At 40.8% G+C, this 22,082-nt stretch overlaps 1 protein-coding gene across 1 annotated transcript in view; it reads right to left on the bottom strand.

Annotated features, from left to right (window-relative positions):
• FAM172A (family with sequence similarity 172 member A) overlaps positions 1-22,082 on the bottom strand; it is a 525,893-nt gene that overhangs the window by 111,369 nt on the left and 392,442 nt on the right. The window contains exon 10 of the mRNA XM_044291378.1: positions 18,987-19,071. Coding sequence (XP_044147313.1) covers positions 18,987-19,071 — 85 coding nt within the window. The remainder of the gene's footprint in view (positions 1-18,986; positions 19,072-22,082) is intronic.

Genomic DNA, 22,082 nt, shown 5'->3' with positions numbered 1-22,082 from the left:
AGGGTACGGTCACACGGTCAGGTTTCTGCATGCACTTTTAGAAGTCATAATCAGGAGTGGGTCATGAAAGGAGAGTACGTATACAAGACAGATATGACTTCTCTTTTTTGGCTTCCAAAACTGCATCAGGTAACCTGACCGTGTGGCCATACCCTTAAACCTAGAAGAGAGTCTAAGTTTAGACTGTCTATTAGACAGCATTAGTAAATGTCGTCCAACATATTCAAAAGCAATGTGTATTTTTTTTCTAGACAAACCTACGTTTCGGTGATGCAAGCAGCCTGTCATATCCTGACATTGCCGGAGGACGTTCTGTTTCTCTGAACAAAATAGGAACATGTTCTGTAGAGATCCATGATGTAAGCTGCACCAGGCACACGAGATAATGCTGACATTCTGTTATAAAATATCTCCGGTAATACTTGTCAAACCTGACGTGGAGCTGAAATAGAGACTACAGAACTGCTGGTCCACTCTATTATCACTGATTTATCAATATTAATATTAGTACCAGGCTAGCACAGTCTAGAAATGGTTTGTATAGAGCATCCTTACTGGTAAAACACCATCTGCCAAGATGCAGTAAATCAGACGCTAACACTTTGCTTCAAGACGCCTATTAAATCAGGCACAGGAGGAAAAGAGGACAGATATTTAGAGCAAAGGAGTTATTTTGGAATAAATCTTTCTTCCGCCGCTATGATACCTGCTGCACCGTTCCTCCGCATACAGACCGAAGATGACTCGAAGGCCAGTAGATTTACCTTATAAAATGTTAACCTCCTGTCAATGGACCTTTCTTAAAGTTAGAAACTCAGTTACTGGAAATTGTTGTGAAAAATGAAGAGATGTAAGAAAATGGCTAGGATATTTCCATCACATATCTTTATGCCACATCAATGTCATACATTTGTGACTGGTCGGGGTCCTCCATTTTCAGACACACCAGATTCTGCCCAGTTAAAGGAATAATTACAATTACGTTATAAAAAGTTTTGGAAACATCACTAGGATATGGCGCCACTTTATGATCTTTGGGGTCTGACCTCTGTCGTAGCAGTGCAGACCCCACACTATGTACAGCACTGCAGTGCAGCTCAATTCAAGTAAATTTGGTTGGCTGCAGTTGCAAAGCCAGAAGATCCAGAGCGCCACTACTCAGAAGAAGCGACAAAACTCAGAAGAGTACACAGTGCTACACTAGGGGTGTGCCCTCTTTATTCTCAGGAACCGTGGGGGTCCTAGAGGTTGGATCCCCACTGACGGTGATGGCATAAGCCAGAGATCAATTTATGACATGGGATACCCCACTATTATGCCATAAATGTGTGTAGTGGAAAATTCCCCTGATTCAAAGCAAACCAAAGGCTTCAAATGACTGAATTACTGTAAAAGGAATCTATTATACGAAATCTGCAGCATTCTATGGATAAGTACGGTCCACTCGTTAGCCTGATGAATAAATATGGCTATATACAGTGGATATAAAGTCTACACACCCCTGTTAAATTGTCAGGTTTCTGTTATGTAAAAAAATTAGACAAAGATAAATCATTTCAGAACTTTTTCCACCTTTAATGTGACCTATAAACTGTACAACTATTGAAAAACAAACTGAAATCTTTTAGGTAGAGGGAAGAAAAAATATAAAAATAAAATAATATGGTTGCATAAGTGTGCACACCCTTAAACTAATACTTTGTTGAAGCACCTTTTGATTTTATTACAGCACTCAGTCTTTTTGGGTATGAGTCTATCAGCATGGGACATTTTGACTTGGCAAGATTTGCCCACTCTTCTTTGCAAAAACACTCCAAATCTGTCAGATTGTGAGGGCATCTCCTGTGCACAGCCCTCTTTAGATCACCCCACAGATTTTCAATCGGATTCAGGTCTGGGCCACTACAAAACTTTAATCTTCCTCTGGTGAAGCCATTTCTTTGTTGATTTGGATGTATGCTTTGGGTCGTTGTCATGCTAAAAGATGAAGTTCCTCTTCATGTTCAGCTTTCTAGCAGAAGCCTGAAGGTTTTGTGCCAATATTGACTGGTATTTGGAACTGTTCATAATTCCCTCTAGCTTAACTAAGGCCCCAGTTCCAGCTGAAGAAAAACAGCCCCAAAGCATGATGCTGCCACCACCATGCTTCACTGTGGGTAAGTTGTTTTTGCGCCAAACATATCTTTCGGAATTATGGCCAAAAAGTTCGACCTTGGTTTCATCAGACCATAACACCTTTTCCCACATGCTTTTGGGAGACTTCAGATGTGCTTTTGCAAAATGTAGCCTGGCTTGGATGTTTTTCTTTGTAAGAAAAGTCTTTCGCCTTGCTACTCTACCCCATAGCCCAGACATATGAAGAATACGGGAGATTGTTGTCACATGTACCATACAGCCAGTACTTACCAGATATTCCTGCAGCTCCTTTAATGTTGCTGTAGGCCTCTTGGTAGCCTCCCAGACCAGTTTTCTTCTCGTCTTTTCATCAATTTTGGAGGGACGTCCAGTTCTTGGTAATGTCACTGTTGTGCCATATTTTCTCCACTTGATGATGACTGTCTTCACTGTGTTCCATGGTATAGCTAATGCCTTGGAAATTCTTTTGTACCCTTCTCCTGACTGATACCTTTTAACAATAAGATCCCTCTGATGCTTTGGAAGCTCTCTGTGGACCATGGCTTTTGGCACTTTAAATGATGGCAAGTGTATGCTTACTCCTATTTAACATGATTTTGAATGTGATTACTTAATTCTGAACACAGCTACATCCCCAGTTATAAGAGGGTGTGCACACTTATGCAACCACATTATTTTAGTTTTTTAGTTTTCTTCCCTCTACCTAAAAGATTTCAGTTTGTTTTTCAATTGAGTTGTACAGTTTGTAGGTCACATTAAAGGTGGAAAAAGTTCTGAAATGATTTATCTTTATCTAATTTTTTTACGGCACAGAAACCTGACATTTTAACAGGGGTGTGTAGACAATTTATATCCACTGTATATATGGGGGAGATTTATCAAAACTGGTGTAAAGGAAAACTGGCTTAAATTCCCATATTAACCATCAGATTCCACCTTTCATTTTCCAAAGGAGCCGTAAAAAATAAAAGGTGGAATCTGATTGGTTGCTATGGGCAACTAAGCCAGTTTTCCTTTACACCCCTTTTTGCTAAATCTTCCCCAATGTCTATAAATTGTCTATATATTACACACAGTGCAGATCACGATGGAACATGACACATTCAACTTTGGCCAACCTTGACTGCAGAGACAAAGCATGCCAGGTCTCAGAATATGTCTTTTCAGTATTTATATAGAATCCTATAGGCACATACTGTACATGGGTGCCTCACTGAACCACATGATGATGGCACAGAGATATTCCACAAGGATTGCTGTGATACGGTAGTCAGAGGCGCACACGCAGAGGCTTATACAAAGATCAACTCTGGTATCTTCATAGAGCAGAGGACAGCACATCACAGATAATGGAATCCTTCCTGATGATTTATTTCTGGTAAACACAGCAAACGGATATGATCACAAGCAATTCTACAAACCACTTATTACAATACCCTAACCTCAACGCCAACCTCAAGTGCTATAGATCATTCATTTCCTGACAACCAATTGTAAGAAGCACACATGGCGTTGTCAGCATTTATAAATGTTTAAAAAAATTCTGTTGTTGATAGGATGTTTTTTATAAACAAGATAGTTATTGCCGCACAATTTCGGGGAGATTTATCAAACTAATGTAACGGAAAACTGGCTTAGTTGCCTATAGCAACCAGTTGGATTCCATCATTCATTTTTCAGAAATCCTTTGGAAAATGAAAGGCGGGATCTGATTGGCTGCTATTGGCAACTAAGCCCGTTTTCTTTTACACCAGTTTTGATAATTGGCCCCAATGTCAAATATTGCAATATCTATGAGATGCTGTAGCACTGTATGTAATCACATTGTCATATAGAAGTCATGCTAGTGGCACCAGTTATATAACCACAAATCTATAAAAGTCTAAAGCAGTTTATAGATATGAATAATTTGCTGATATACCATATTTTATGCTCTAAAACAGGGATCAGCAACCTTCGGCACTCCAGCTGCTGTGAAACTACAACTCCCAGCATGAACACTTTCTTGGCTCTTATTATAACTCCCATACAAGTGAAAGGAGGCTTCTGGGAGTTGTAGTTTCAGAAGAGCTGGCGTGCCGGAGGTTGCTGATCCCTGCTCTATAAGATGCACTCCCTGCTCTCTAACCCCCCAAGTGGGAGGAAAATGGCAGTGTGTATAAAGTAAATACTAATGAGCGCTTCCATTATGGAAGAACCCATTAGTAGGACTGGAGTGTGGCGAGTGTAGCCATGGCATTAATCACCGCTCCTTGTTCTTCTCCGGGCATCACACTGTGCTATGACCAGACTCCGTGCAGCAGGGAGTGTGTGCTAGATCTCCTGAGCGGCGGTGCTATCCGGAGCAAGAGTTCTTTTATTTTTTGTCTTAGCTGACACCTGATTAAGTTTGGGGTTTGATCAGAGGTCCGATGAAGAATGGAGGTCTGATCTGAGGTCTCATGGAGAGTGTGGGTCTGATTAAGATTGAGGTTCTGATTTGAGGTCTAATGAAGATTGGGGGTCTGATCTGAGGTTTTAGGGCTCATTCACACGACCGTAGTTTGGTTCCGCATCCGAGAAGCATTTTGTGTGGCTTAGGTGCGCACCTATTCACTTCAAAAGGGCCGCAAAAGATACGGAAAGCACTCCGTGTGCTGTCGGCATCCGTTGCTCCGTTCCGTGGCGCTTGCGGACAAGAATAGGCATTTATTTAATTGCGGAAGGCACACGGGTGGCATCAGTGTTTTGCGGATCAGCAATTTGCGGACCGCAAAACACGGCACGTTTGTGTGAACAAGCCCATATAAAAAAAAAATTCTCCTCTGAAACCTAGGTGTGTCTTATGGTCAGGAACATTTTATAGAGCTAAAAATAGAGTAAATGCTCTGTAATTTAGGGATAGAATAAAAAAAAAAAAAACTGGGGTCATTTATCAAACTAGTGTAAAATAGAATTGGCTTAGCTGCCCATAGCAACCAATCAGTTTCCACCTTTCATTTTTGACAGCTCCCATAGAACATGAAAGGTGGAATCTAATTGGTTGCTATGGATTCGAGGATCCATTGAATAGACTCTCTCAATACCTTGAACACTAGATAAAACCGTATATATTTTAATTATCTTTTTTTCAATTTTTATCCACATTTCCATTTTTTGTCCTATTTTCAATATACGTTCATATATTTTTATATATATAATTAATTATAAATAATTTCATAAATCAAATACTTAACTAAAAATAATAAATACAGTTCATTAAACCAAATGTGAGTGTGCCATCACAACTTTCTTTTCCAATGCTATGGACAACTAAGCCAGTTCTACTTTACACTACTATTACACATGGTGCAGGTCGTATGGATCATGGGTGGGGGGGCAGATCATGACATGTTCACCTTTGGCTTGCTCCAAGTACTGCAAGTAAGGTACCTATAGTTCATTTCTATACATTTTTAGTATGCAATGTATTAAGTTAAATGTTTCTTCTTCCGGCTACTGAAGCCTAGACCACTTAGGGTAGAAAACTGCAGAAATGAAGTCCCGCACTAACAGTGTCTGAAAATTTGTCACAAGTCACTCCATATTTCTGAAAATGCTGAGACACTTTAAAGAGGTTATTCAGGTGCAGAAAAACATGGCTTTTTCCTCCCAAAAATACCAGTCCACAGGTTAGGTGTGGTAATGCAGTTACCCCTATTCACCCTATTCACTCCAATGGAACTAAAATACAATAATAGCCACAACCTGTGGACAAGTATGGAGTTATTTCTGGAATAAAGCAGCCATGTTTTTTATTTTTCTAATTCTGTACAACCAATGGCGCATCTCTAATAGAGGCAGACCACCCAGCTGCTATGGGGCTCCTTACACACACAAGATCTCGCCACTTCCCTAATTCCTGCCCAGCGCTTAAGCCCTGCCTTCCAGCCGCTAACTGCCATTGTGATATGATCGCTCCCCCGCCCCCTTCCTTACCCATCAGGTCAGTCCAAGTGACAGCCGGCTGGCACACAGTAAGTAAAGTTATCCCTGTTTGCCCCAGTTTCAAAAATAAAAGTTCATGGGAGCTGGGGCCGAGGCAGTGGACAAGGGAACAGGGGGGGGGGGGGGCACTATTTATGGGGCACTATATAGTAAGCTGGCAGGCAGCCAGGCACAGTTTATGGTGAGGTATGGCACACTATATATTATATGCATCAACAGGCACACTTTATGGGGGGTATGGCACTCTATATAATACACAGCAGCAGGCGCAGTTCATCATGGGTTATGGCACACTATATATTATATGCAGCAACAGGCATAGTTCATGAGGAGGTATGGCACATTTTATATAACACGCAGCAACAGGCACAGTTCATGGGGGTATAGCAATATAATTTATACCCAGCAAACAGGTGGTGTGTATAATGGTGTGCATTACTCCAGATATTTTTTACTTTTAATTTGTGGGATGACTTCTTTAAGCTGCATAATACATCTGATGCATTTTTTTTTATTTTTTTCACTTTTAGAAAGGTGTGAAAGTGGCTTGTTAGCATTTTTCATCATTAGACCCTAAAAAAGTAGAGAAAATTTATGACAGGTGAGAACCTCAAGCCGTTTCAGAACTGTTGTTCGCTTTAGAGACATTCATTATGAATCTTGTGCCCATTCAACGAAGTCCCCAATGTCACTCAAATTAATGACAGTTTTTCACAGAACCAGAATGTGTTCCTGTAAGGGTCCATTCACACGTCCGTTGTTTCTTTCTTGATCTGTTCCGTTTTTTCAGGAACAGATCTGGACCAGATCTGGACCCATTCATTTTCAATGGGTCCTGAAAAAAATCTGACATTGTGCTGTCCGTTTTTTTTCAGGACCCATTGAAAATAAATGGATCCAGATCTGTTCCTGAAAAAACGGAACAGATCAGGAAAGAAAAAACGGACGTGTGAATGGACCCTAACAGTAAGGCCTCATGCACACGGCCGTTGTACAGCCGTTCCGTGCATTGGGGACCACAGTTTGCAGTCCCCAATGCACGGGCAACATTTGTGCGGTGGTCTGGTCAGATTGAGACCCATTCAACTTAAATGGGTTTGTGATCCATCTGCACCGTAAAAACAATATGGCAATATCGCAATACGGCCGCAGCCGGGCAACGGCCGTGTGCATGAGGCCTAAATATGACAAATGTGCTGCATGGTACACACAAAGGTATAGGTAATTTTACATATATAAAACAGGTTCTGTGAAAGATCTGACCTGTTTATGCTCCAATGTTGTAAGACAAAACTCTGTCATTAAACATTAAGGATCTGTCAATTTTCGCGTTTGAGATTTTTTCTTTCTTTCTGCAAGAGCCATAACTTTTTACATTTTCCATTCATATAACTAGATGAGGACTTATTTTTGGTGGGACTGGTTGTATTTTTAATAGCATCATTTCATTTAGCATATATTGTTTTGGAATATAGGAAAAAATCCTTTGTGGGATGAAAATCGGGAAAAAAAAAAACCATGCAATTCCATCATTTTTTTTTCGTTTTTATACTATGGGTTAACAATGACATGACAATTTTATTTGCTACTTAAAAAAAAACAAAAAAAAACGTAAAAATAATAATTCGCATTAGCATATACTAAACCCAGAACTTTTTATATTTCTGTCTACAGACTTGTGTGAGAGCTTTTTTTCTCCATAGGGCAAGCTGTAGTTTTTATTGGTACCATTTTGGGGTACAAATTACTTTTTAATCACTTTCTATTGACTTTTTGCTTGGACAACATGACCAAAACAAACTGCAAATTGGACAGTTTGAGTTTTTTCCTGTTATGTCATTCACTGCACATGATAAATATAATAAACACAATTTTTTCTATTTTATATGTCAAATTTGGAAGGGGGGTGATTTTTGTCTTAATATTTTTTTTTACATTTTTGTTATTTACTGTCATTTTTTTTACCCCCCTTAGGTGATACAATGTTCTGACCACTTATACCATAGACTATAATATAAAACTAGCTTAACAGGCAGTTTTTGCTATGGCAAACCTGGAGCCTTCACAAGGACCAGGCTGCCACAGCAACTGATCAGAGCCCTGAGATTTCGCCAAGGGGTATCAGAAGGACAGAGCCACTCAGATGCAGCAGTCACTATTGACCGTGGCATCAGAGGTGTTTAATGGGATCAGAGTCAAATCTGCACCAGTATAAAAAGTGTTAACAAGAAATGAGTTTATGAATGGTCACAGACAGTCTCTCATTCTAAGGAAATGAATTAAGACAAAGTAGCCGCATAAAACTTCTTTTAGCGATGTCTTGGTCTCCAGAGCACTGGGATAATTGTTGTAATGCAGGGAGAGGTGCCACGGGCTGGAAATAGGACTTGCGCAGCACTTCTATTATTAGAGCCAGAAATTAGTAATCTACCTATTCCACATGGAAACACATCAGCCAATGGGCTTTGCACGTCCCAATCTACCATTTGGCCGAAGGAAAAATAAAGAGCATTAATTGTATTACATTATTAAAGGAGAACTCCATACGGAATCCATTTCCTCTGATCAAATGTAAACTTGAAGTATTTCAAAAAGAAGCCGACGCTAGGTCTTGTTTAAACGTTAGCTCCACTTTTTTTGCCTCATAATTTTACCCATAACCTAACAATCCTTTTGTACCAATATACAGAACGTACCTACATGTTGGTGAAATGGCCTGTCATTGGCAGGACCTCATTCAAAAAGTGACAATATGGTGCCACTTTCTATTATGCAAAAACGGTTGCCACCAAAAGTATCCCACAAGAAATGGGCAAAGCGGAGTGAGAGAACTGGCTGCCAAACAATTCAGGCATCAGTTACCTCCTGAAAGGGTTAAAGGGTTTTTACATCTTGTAATGCCATTTCGCTAGTCTATGTCATCACTTTCTGATCTGTGAGGGTTACCCTGGTCTTGGTCACCCATTGAGCAGGGAAATGGTAGCACAACTCCCTTTACTGCAGTTCCCTGCATGGCCAGGTGGCCTGTAGCACTGCTCCGCTCTACAGGGTCAACTTCAGTGCTGTGGCTCCTTCATGCTGAAGATCTCGGAGGCCCTCAAGGGTGGATCCACATGATCATCAAATAATAGTATGTGCTAGTAATATTCCATTACTTTATAAGAAGGGAATACCATTACTTCCCCACCAGGACTGTAAATATGGCATCTTGTGGCTTTGTGCTGTACAGTCATCTCTACACATTTCTACACTTGGTTTAGTGATCTTCAAATATCCGGCTGCATTTAGAAAACTATTTCTCAAATGTATTCGCTGCACTTCCTACTGCCAGACATATCTATGTGTTACATCATCACCAACCAGCAGTGATTATTAACCCTTCACTTGGGGCTTCCTAGATAACTTCACGAGATAAAGCCTTCCCCACTTGTTAAAGGGATTCTGTCATGAGATTTTAGCCCTATAAACTAAACATATGCCCATGTCCGTACTAATAACATGAATCCTAAACTGGCCTTATTAAACCTACTTGTGGCTCTATTAGCCCAAAAAAGTGGTTTTTATAACCTGTCAATCACCTACCTAAGGTGCCCAAGGGGACGTCCGTTAATACAAAACAGACAGACTCCAGCACCAGCGGCACTCATAAGTACTGTCCCAGCAAATATTCCTGAATACTGGAGGGGACACAGTGTCAGTTTCCAAAGTCATTTTGAAGTATACAGTAAACATGGGAACTCTAAAATTCCTGTAAAAGATAGACGAAATAATGACAAATGGGTGCATTCAGAAAGAAAAGAGTACAGGTTGAAAGATACAAAATAACACAAAAGATAACCAAAACCCTGCTTAGGCCTCATGCACACTACTGTATGCTTTATTTGTGAGGACACGCAAAACACAGATACAGGCCATGTGCACTCCGCATTTTGTGGATCAGAACGTCCGCCCCTATGATAGAAATGCCTATTCTTGTCTCCAAATGGACAGAATAGGACATGTTTTATTTTTTTGCGGGGCCGCGGATGCAGACAGTATTGAAATCAATATGTCCGCATAAAAAGCGGTCATGTGCATGAAACGTAATAGCATATGATCCCTCTCATACATTAGGCTACATCTACACGGCAGTAGAAAACTGTGTGACAACCGTTTTTAGAACAAATTAAAGTCAATGGGGCTATTCACATGGCCATTTTTTTTAATGGTCAGTGAATAGCGGCACACCACGCTTTGGTATCCTGCAGAGTTCAGTAAAAATATATATGTTATTATTATTATTTTTTTTTATAATTATGATCTATGGTGAATGGATGCCACTGTATGGCATCAGTCTGGGGCATCTGTTAACGTATATGTTATACAGACGGCTAAAATGTGATCCCAGCCTTAGATTAAATGATCCTGCAGGCAAATGTTGGGAGGGAAGCCTGGCTTGCTGTTGGAGGAGGCTGCTGCTATTACATGCATCGGGAGGAGTGATCGCTAATGCCATCGCTCATGCCCACACAGAATCATTGTCAGCAGCAGCTCGTGATTACACAGCATGATCTGCTGCTGGCAAACGATACATTTTAAGCCTATTGAAAAATTCCAATTGCCAGATGGAGGTGTGTTTGCTTGTTCATAGGGTAATCGGTGGCAGTATTACACTGCCAGATCATCGCTAATGAGTGTAATGCTCGTTAATGATGACCTGGCCAACCACTGGCCTGTGTGATACAGCCTTTAGAAAAAACTGAGTCTAACAATCAAGGTCGGAGTTAGTTGTTGGTAGGTAATCAGATGACTGTACACTGGGAGGTTGTCATGTGTGTGTGTGTATATATATATATATATATATATATATATATATATATATAGATAGAGAGAGAGAGAGAGAGAGAGAGAGAGAGAGAGAGAGAATGAAGTGTCAATGAGAGGACCTGAGTGGCCTAAGGGCTGTTTCACACTTGCGTTGTCCGGATCCGGCGTGTACTCCACTTGCCGGAATTACACGCCGGATCCGGAAAAACGCAAGTGAACTGAAAGCATTTGAAGACAGACCCGTCTTAAAAATGCGTTCAGTGTTACTATGGCAGCCAGGACGCTATTAAAGTCCTGGTTGCCATAGTAGGAGCGGGGAGCGGGGGAGCTTACAGTCCGTGCGGCTCCCGGGGCGCTCCAGAATTACGTCAGAGCGCTCCATGCTCACGTCATCCATGTATGTGGGGCGCCCTGACGTCACTCTGGAGCGCCCCGGGAGCAGCACGGACGGTAAGTATGCTGCTCCCCCGCTCCCCGCTACACTTTACCATGGCTGCCAGGACTTTAGCGTCCCGGCAGCCATGGTAACCATTCAGAAAAAGCTAAACGTCGGATCCGGCAATGCGCCGAAACGACGTTTAGCTTAAGGCCGGATCCGGATTAATGCCTTTCAATGGGCATTAATTCCGGATCCGGCCTTGCGGCAAGTCTTCAGGATTTTTGGCCGGAGCAAAAAGCGCAGCATGCTGCGGTATTTTCTCCGGCCAAAAAACGTTCCGGTGCGGAACTGAAGACATCCTGATGCATCCTGAACGGATTTCTCTCCATTCAGAATGCATTAGGATAAAACTGATCAGGATTCTTCCGGCATAGAGCCCCGACGACGGAACTCTATGCCGGAAGAAAAGAACGCAAGTGTGAAAGAGCCCTAAAGTACAGCAAAAAAAAGGTTTAAGAAGAGTTCCCCCGCGTGGCTGAAATATCAAGAGAAAGAAGCTGGAGTGCATAGAAAAGATATAGAGCACCCTAAGGCAGTCAGCACCCTTTTGTTTTATGTGACTTGGAACTGTCTAAGTGTAAGCGCTTCTCCTTGGAGAAGTAGTTGGCGGATACAAAGTCGTCTGACTCCCTTTGTATTACTGAAATCTTACAAACTCTGAAATACACACGTAACACGTTGACCTAACGTCAGGTTATGAAATGGCCCTCGACACTCTTGTGAATACGGTGGACTCCAGAGCGCGTACACATTACTGAGAGGACTCCTTTTAGCATTAAACTGTGGCTTTCTGAAAACGACACCATATTGACAAGTACATGACCGCCATAATCGGCATCTGGCAATACTTTATGCTGCTCTCAGCGTCATAAACCTGCAGATTCCCTTTCGAGTTAAAATAATAATGATGCTTACAAAATCTCTAATTAATGATGAGGTCATCCAATTTGATTTTAATTTGTAAAGAAAATTGAAATGAAATGCAACAATCTGTGAATTAACTAAAAACTTCTACCGCAAAGACTCCAGGGCCACCAAGATGGTCGAGCCATCGGTAAAACTGCCTCCTCTCGTTAGGCCTAAGCAAGCAAGTTACAAATAACAAATAATGAGGACCATTTAGTGGCTGGACCAGTTCTGATTGGCTTTCTTCTATTAGCCCGGGGACTCGACTGATATCCCTTGTAATTGAAGTCCTGATATTTAGTATCATTTTTCATGCATGCTTTTATTTTCATCACGTAGCACCGTGGCTGCTCTTCTTTTTTTTAATTTTTTATCTGGGTTCTCTTAACATAGTTGTTGAAGCTAATTCATTTCCAGCCTCAATTTGATTGACTCTCCACTACTACCAGCTGCTTGTCTTATTATCTTCCCTTTCATACGAGGATACAATGTACTCCAGAGTGCCGCAGCACATTATAATTATAGACTGCCTGCTATCTCGTGTATGGTTTTTTTTTTTTTTTTTTTTCCCTCCATAGAGCTTGCAGTGTCCATTATACCATTGTTAGTCTCTGTCACAGTGCTGGCCACATGTGGAGGGTTCAGGAACTTCTCTAACCCTTCTGAACAAGCCGAGAGTGCAATCCTAACACAGACGTAATCCCACGGAGGAAAGGCCCCGCCAAGAACACATGCAAGCCCCATTTAACATATAAAGAATCCCAGCGAAACGTTGCATTCACAGACACAACTCCTCCCCTTAAAGAAAGATATAATTTCAGTTTAAATAACTTCCTTTTGTCTTTTTTCCCCCCCAAGCAACAGCAATCAACAAAATAACTACAATTTCACTCTGAACAAGCCTCACTCGTTCAGCAATCCTCTACAACAGCTGGCGCCCCTTATTTATAGCATGCTTCTTGCGGCTTTCTGCAAATATCACCAGCACGTCCTCGCCGCGAACACAGACACTTCTAAATGGGAGAGTACCCAAAAAGGTTACAGAACGCCACCCATGAATGGGTTATTAATTTGTTTGTAGGGCGAATACGTGAAATGAGAGAGCGCCATAAAAATCAGCCTCACAGATCTGTGTCTAACATGCTGTGAACGAGCTTCTCGCAGCCCGTGGAGCTGAGCCCTGAGCGTTGATGTACTGTGTGTACTTTCACTACTTTGATTCTGCCGGAGCGTTAACAGCGTGCTACCTACAGCGTGTTTACACTCACTACTCGGCACCAGCATTCGAGCTGGGTAAATGTATTTTTCCTGCCTGTAATTTTACATTTCCCCCTGCTTATTTTTCCAAGATTAACATCCTGCCAGCGTGTTAATAAAAGAGCAATCTAATATAACTAAGAGAGGTTTTTTGATTTTTTTTAAAGTGTTGTTTTATTAATAAAGTGCTTGTATATCAAAAAGACACTGGCTATAGGTTTGAATGGCTTATTAGGGGGGATGTGGATGTGCGGTGACAGTCTTATTGTTATACCGCTTTTAAAGTCTTCTATATCCTAAACCAGCGGTAATGAAATGATTAGATGGCTCGTCTCAATGCACAAAACTATATTTCTAATGCTACCGTAAAGGTAGGGGAATCAAGCTGCGTAACGCAATGGAGAGATGAAAGCACTTTACCACTGCAAGACAAAGGAGGCTCGATTTTAATTAATATCATTCAGATTGTGTTTGCTAGAAGCAGCGGATAACCTTTCTCTGCATGATGGATGAGCATCTGCCCCAATGTACCCAATCAGGCCTGGGAGGAGTAAAAACCTACATACCTAGGATGGGTTGGACCATAGACAGGAAAATAAAAATAAAATAAAAAAGGCACTAACCCTTAAATGGTCAAGGTTGTAAATAGAGCTGAAAACATCATTCATACACAAGCCTATATAAATGTTTCGAAGAAATGGAAATATGTAAAAAATAATAATAATGTGACTATGGAGGCAGACATGTTCCCGAATTTACTGCCAGTAATCCCATAAAAGTACAATCAAGCCCCCCCCCCATAATCCCCCATCCTGAAATGGCTGCTTATAGGGATCAATCGTTTATATCCAACTGCACAGCTGTTAAACTTTGCTTTTCTGTGTGAATTAGGGTTTACTCATGAACCTCACAGTGCTCTGTGTCCAGGTGCTAGGACGTGTGGTGGTGATTGGCCCTGCTATATATGTTTAGCTGTGTGTCCCAGGTCTCTTCAGCGGTCTGGCCTGGAGTTTGTAAAGAGCTTTAAGATGTCTACCAAGTGTGCGGTCATCTGACCTGACCTGTGCCTGTGCCCCTGATCTGTTCGTCTGTCTGTTGCCTGTATTGTGACCTAGTTCCCTCTGCCTTGGCCCTGGGTCTGTTCCTTGGATTTGCATGTACTCTGCCTGACCTCTGTACACTGAGACTATTCCAAGAAGTAGCGGCCTGGCAATTCTCCTGCAGAAAACCGTGATGGACCTTGACCTCTTCTCCATTGCTACAATGTAAACAGTCTCTTATTTTATTATATAAAACTAATAAAAAGAGAATTGAAAAGAAAGAAAAGACCAAATCACTGTATAGAGGTTAAAGGGTAAAAAAACAAAAAAAAAAAAAAAACTGCGGTCCACCAGGATAACACCCCCAGGACTAGCTGAAAGTCAAACCGATTAGTTGGCACAGTGGTTCCAAAACCATTGTTTGTAACAGCAGCAGAGATAAGATGAATTTAAGTGCGTCTCTGAGTACCAAACATAACATTCGCACACAGATAAACACCTGTATATACAGTACACACAAATACACAAAAATGTACACATCAAACATTCAGCACAAATCATACATATAAATATATAGAGTATGCACAAATATATACAGTACACACAAACACACGCGGTACAAACTGTACACACACTAAAACAGTACATGCAGTACACAAATACTGTACATACAGTACACACACTGTACATTCAGTACACACAAATACTGTACACACAAATACTGTACACAGTACACACAAATACTGTACATACAGTACACACAAATACTGTACATACAGTACACACAAATACTGTACATACAGTACACACAAATACTGTACATACAGTACACACAAATACTGTACATACAGTACACACACAAACACACGCGGTACAAACTGTACACACACTAAAACAGTACATACAGTACACAAATACAGTACACACACTGTACATTCAGTACACACTGTACACAGTACACACAAATACTGTACATACAGTACACACAAATACTGTACATACAGTACACACAAATACTGTACATTCAGTACACACAAATACTGTACATTCAGTACACACAAATACTGTACATTCAGTACACACACTGTACATTCAGTACACACACTGTACATTCAGTACACACACTGTACATACAGTACACACACTGTACATACAGTACACACACTGTACATACAGTACACACATAAATACTGTACATACAGTACACACAAATACTGTACATACCGTACATACAAATACTGTACATTCAGTACACACAAATACTGTACATACAGTACACACACTGTACATACAGTACACACACTGTACATACAGTACACACACTGTACATACAGTACACACATAAATACTGTACATACAGTACACACAAATACTGTACATACAGTACACACATAAATACTGTACATACAGTACATACAAATACTGTACACACAAATATATACAATACACACAACACATATGGATAAATAAATAAAACATAATAGCAAAAATAAAAATTTCCGGCAATAAATATTGGTAAATTTCAGGATTTTAAATACATTTTGCACATTTAACTATTATTGTACAACATATGGTAATATCTTTTTTTAAAATAATTACGGTTTTGACTGATTTGGGACACTAGAACTGGGTAAGCCTCCAGGACAGGGTCATTCTATTCAGGGCAGGTGTTCTGAAAGGTTAGGGCAATATTCATTGGTAACTGCTCTCGGGCGATATTTTCCTGCTGCATCCCTTGTGGATTGTACTTGTAGTACTACTTGCCCTGCTTCCTTTCTATGTCCATACCACACCTTTCTGATTGGTTTTATTAAGTGCATAATTAAAGTTATGTTTTAATATGGCTTCATTGAGGTTTTACCTCACTTCAAACAGTATTGAAATTATATTGAATATATTTAACTGAATGGTTCAATGTTATGATCGGCAAAAAAATAAATAAAAAAAGAGAATAAAATATCTTATTAATTGATAAAATCAGAAAACAACAAGTTACTTAAATATGTTAAATTGCTGTGAAATGCCAGTTCCCCCCTAATATATTAAAATCATGATGCCTGATGCCCACCGTATGCTGTCAATTGTATGCTTTTGCAGATCATCCCATAAAAAGATATATATTCCAAGCATACCTCCCATATGCACCCTCCCCTCCATACAGATCCCATGCTGTTTCTGCCCCACACACTGAACATATGGTGAATATCTTATCATATAGCTGCTCCATTCATACATTAGAAGCTGTCAGACTGTCTGTATTGCTCCTGCCGGACTGCAGGGACTGAAAGGCTTTTATTTACTCAAGCCCCAAATTCACAAGAGTGCGTTAGTGCGCCATGACGAGCGGGGGGCATCGACATCTCTTCTATACCACCCCCCCCCCCCCCCCCCCCCCCCGATTTGGCCATCAAACAGTTGTTTTTTGCCTATGCAAAAGTAAAATCTGTAGATTTCATAATAACAAAACACATAAAGACAGAAAAGAACTGACAAGATAAAAGAACTGTAAGGCCTCGTTCACACTTCAGTGTTTGGTCAGTGATTTCCATCAGTGATTTGTGAGCCAAAACCAGAAGTGGAGCCTCCACAGCCATGAGGTAGAAGGGAAAGATCTGCTCCTATTCTGTGTTTAGAGTTCCACCTGGTTTTGGCTCACAAATCACTGATGGAAATCACTGACTAAACACTGAAGTGTGAACGAGGCCTAAATGTAAAATAGAACAATGCATCACAGGCATACGAGTAAACCTAGAAAAGTTATTTCAGAGGAGAGCCGTCCTCCCACTGATGTAACAGAATTATTTTTCTAATTACATTTAACACATGCGTGAGATTGTTTTTACTTGATATCATTTCAAGATAATGCAAGCGACTAAACCATGAAAGATGTATTATCTTTCATCTATATTTTAATTAAACACATTGTCTGACATCCCCAGCAAATTACTCCGCATATTTCAATATTTTATGTACCAGTAGTGCGTTAACAAATGAGCCACATGCAAATATATATGGGAGCGCGGTATGTAGGCACTTGTGTGTGGTCTCTACACGTACAGTTACATGGTTTTAGTGCTTTTTTAATCATGTATTTAAGAAGCAGGAGAGATGGAATTAGGATACTGGGAAGAGGGGTGCAAAAGCCTCACTTGAATAGTAATTATTGGGGGGAGGGGGGGAAACTGCAAAAGGGCAAATGTTATGGAACTTTTTCCATTCACTTCTATTCCCATGGGACATTAGGTGGCAAGTCAAGAGAATTGAAAAGGCAAATTTGTAAAGCTGTCAAAACGAAAAACTGCCCATGTTGTCTATCAAAACCAATCACAGTGCAGCTTTCATTTTTCAAAATCAGAATATAAAACGAATGCTGTGCTGTGATTGGTTGTTATGAGCCACAAATCCAGACTTTCTTTGAGGGTATGTTCGCAATGCAGATTTTTACGCCAGAAACTACAGCAGAAATCTGAGGCTGACCCTCGGGTTTCTGCTGTGCTTCTGCATTTTGCATGCCACAAGTACACCTGCGGTTTAAGCCCCCATTCACTGGCATTGGGAAAGCCCCATGCCAGTTTCGCTTCTGCCAGCTCAGATTTTTTTCCACGCAGTTGCACGCTGAGCCATTGTCTATAATGGGCCAACCATGGGGTTTCCACAGAAAGCTGAGCAAAAACAGCAGGCAACAAAGCTTTTTGACAGGGTTCAAATGCTGAGCCATCAATGTCTGTCAGGAGACAATCACTTTCAAGCGCATTTGTGGCTGGATGGTGATCTCACAGACTGACCAAGTGCCAGGCGACTGAGACTGCGTTAATGTTCCTTTAAATCAACAATTATTTATCCAGCAAAGATATACATATCAAAGTCCCACACCAATGTAAGGCGCCTGTCGGATTGACGTTAATGCTATTCCGCTAGTTAAGCCTCAGCATGTTCCTACACATACGTGAGCTTCTAAATGATGGCCCAGGTTGGCCATAATGGAACAGGTCATATCTCTAATGCCGATAGAGAAATGAGACATCTGATCGGTGGGGATCTGACTCCAAGAACCCTCACTAATCAGTTGTGTATAAAGAATGCAGCGCCCCATGAGGGCCGCGGCCTCTTCCTAAGCCCGTGACATCACGTTTATCAGTCACATGCCCTAGGCACAGCTCAGTCCTATTAAAGTGAATGGAGCTGAGCTGCATTACCAAGCACAGGTGCTATCCAATGGACATTGCTGTGCTTGGTAAGCTGCAAGGTGAGCATTACAGCCTCTTCAAACCACTGATGAGCGGTGGGTGACAGGTGTCAGATTCCCACCAATCTGATATTGATGACCTATTCTGAGGAGATGTCTACAGTATTAAACACTTGGAAACCCCTTTAACACCTGACATCTGTGTCTGAACGGCAAAGACTGCAGTACTGTAAATGCCTTGGTATCATACCTGCAGAAACGCGGGGGCAGTCTGGCAGCATCGACTCCACTGAAGTGTCTAATGGTTCACTGCTGGATACCCAATTACAGCAATTCTACAAAGACACATCAGATAAAACATAAATACAAGAAAAAAAATATATATATATGCCATAAAAGTATGTGCTAGATACATGTGGTTATATCCTTTTATGAAAATATTGGCAATGTCTAGGTAAAATACTTTGGAAACCATCACAATACTCTTTTTTTTTTTAAAGTAAGGGCTCATGAACACGACCGTATATATAAAACAAATCCGCAAAAAATTCGAATGACATCCGCGTGCATTCCGTATTTTGCGAAACGGAACAGCTGGCCCATAATAGAACAGTACTATCCTTGTCCGTAATGCGGACAATAATGGGACATGTTCTATTTTTTTGCGGAACGGAAATACGGACATATGGAAACAGAAGGCACACGGAGTAACTTCAGTTTTTTGGGCAGACCCCTTAGAAGTGAATGGTTCCGCATACGGTCCGCAAAAGAAAACGGAACGGACATGGAAAGAAAATATGTCTGTGTGCATGAGCCCTAACACTCGAGGAAACACTGATAGACTGTTTTATGTCTAAGGGCAAAGCATGACACAGATTCAAGGAAAACCAAAGACAGAGGACATGCTTAGCCCCTTGAAAACCTGAACTAGACAGTATCAGATTTTTCTTGTGTACCTAAGGGTATGTTCACACTTGCGTTAGAGGATTCCTGCCGGATCCGGAAATCCGTATACAAACGGATAGCATTTGTTTCTGGATCCGGCTGACATATGCATTGAAATACTGGATCCGTCTCTCCGGTGTCATCGGGAAAAAACGGATACAGTATTTTTTTTTCCTGCATGCGCAGACTGGGAAACCGGATCCGTTTTTCCGGAACACTTGGCACCGGATCCAGCATTAATACATTTCAATGGAAATTAATGTTGGATCCGGCATTCCGGCAAGTGTTCCAGAATTTTGGCCGGAGAAAATACCGCCGCATGCTGCGGTATTTTCTCCGGCCAAATACCGTAAGAGGGACTGCACTGAAGACATCCTGATGCATACTGAATGGAATGCTTTCCATTCAGAATGCATTAGGATAAAACTTTTTCCCTTATTAAGCCACCTATGACTGAACCGGAAAAAAATAACGTTAGTGTGAAAGTGCCCTAAAACATTAGGTACGTGCTATACCACAAGGTGGCAAGAACATTTTAATTTGAATATGGTATATGCAAAATGATATATTCAAACTGAAAATACTTATTACATATGATTTTGCAATACATTAAGTTCTAGAGGTTGGATGGCATAGAATTCGATTGGTCTCGGAGAGCAAAAGACACACAAATGAATGCACAATAGCTGATGAAAAATATATGTGCTGAGCAGGGAAGGTGTGCAAAATGCGGGCACATAGTGAAGATGCAGACCTCCTAAAAGAGAGCGCAATAAATGGTTTATTGACAAGTAGTCCCAGTCCCGCAGTAGAAAAGCAGCGACAGACCATCACACCACCACCACGCTTGACTGTAGGCAAGATGTTCTTATAATGGAAAATTTTACGCCAGATGTAACGGGATCCATGTCTTCCAAAAAGTGATTCAGTCTACAGAATATTATCCCAAAAGTCTTGGGTTGGGTCTCTCATCTAGATGTTCCTGGAGGGGCATTGATTTTCTCTTGGTGAAAATTTGGTAGGCTGGCTGCTCCTAGGAAGGTTCACCACTGTTCCAAGTTTCTCCATTTGTGGGCAATGTTTCTCACTGTGGTTTACTGGAGTCCCAAGAACCTTAGCAATAGTTTTGTAACTTTTTTCCAGACTTTTCAGTCATTTTAAATGACTATTTCACATCTGCATTTGAATCTTTTTAGAATGTGGCATTGTGTACTGCTTCTTGAGACCTTCTAGCCTGATTCACATTGTTTGACAGGTTCCATTTAATTCATGTTTAGATTCAACAGGTCTGGAGGTAATCGTGCCTGGGTGCGGCTAGTGAAATTGAACCCAATTCTCAACAGAAATTGGTTAACTGAATAATTTAGTCGCTAAGGGAGCAATGACTTTCAGGGTCAGGTAGGGGTTATCCTTGTCTAATATTAAAAGCAATGTGATGAACTGAACCATTCAAGTCTGAAAAATATGCAAAAATAGAAGAAATTGGGAAGGGGCAAATACTTTTTGACAGCACTGTACCTACAAGCAGGGGAGTAGCTATGATGCAGGGTATGAGTGGTCATAAGCCTTGGTCAATGGCTGCTAGTGCTAGAAGGCCAAAAAGCTACTCCACTTTGGCCAGGGTATTCGGATGGGCAGGAAAATGATTCTTTACCCCCAAGTGAAGAAAAGCCTAGACACAAATCGGTAAGAAGTGGTGCGTCTCCTTTTCTGTGTATTATAGACATTTGTTTTCATCTGTCTTTACATCATTTTGACTAAGAGTATGAAATCCTTATCATTTTCTCATTGTTTTTTTTTTCCTTCACTCTCCCACGTGTGGCTCAGAGTCTGTATATATTGTCAGGTTTATAAATTATACTTCACAAAAATGACAGAAATTGAACTTTAGATGTGAATATGTGTCAATATCTCTCTATTCTAAAGAGCAGGATGGCAATGAATTATTTGTTTACTAATGTGAAAGGGATTATAGGGCCATGTAATACGACGTCTTTGATCGATTGGTAAACATCCATCATAAAGTTCTAAGAACACAATAGTACATTCTACAAATGTCGTTCAGTCTGCGGCACAAACTCGTTAAATCCCTTCGAAGCTCAAACTTCCCATAAAAACAAAAAACAAAATAGCAAAACAAAATTACAATTAGACTTTCCCTGCAAAATATAACACTTTGCCTCTTTGCTAATTCATTCTGGACAACTTTGTTATTTTTGTAATATCCAAAGAGATTTTACCCATCAATCACGTCTGCCAAAATGGGGTGGGGGTGTTGATTGTGTGTCCAGTAAACAAGCTGGTATTGTGTACTTTTAGATGCCTGCTACCCTGCCTGTGCACCATGGAATCTATCCTCGACATGGAAAGATCCTTGACTGGTAGATCAAGTGTCTTATTG

Source organism: Bufo gargarizans, chromosome 1, assembly GCF_014858855.1.
Source record: "Bufo gargarizans isolate SCDJY-AF-19 chromosome 1, ASM1485885v1, whole genome shotgun sequence".
Taxonomy (NCBI): domain Eukaryota; kingdom Metazoa; phylum Chordata; class Amphibia; order Anura; family Bufonidae; genus Bufo; species Bufo gargarizans.
This window is presented reverse-complemented; position numbering and strand designations above follow the sequence as displayed.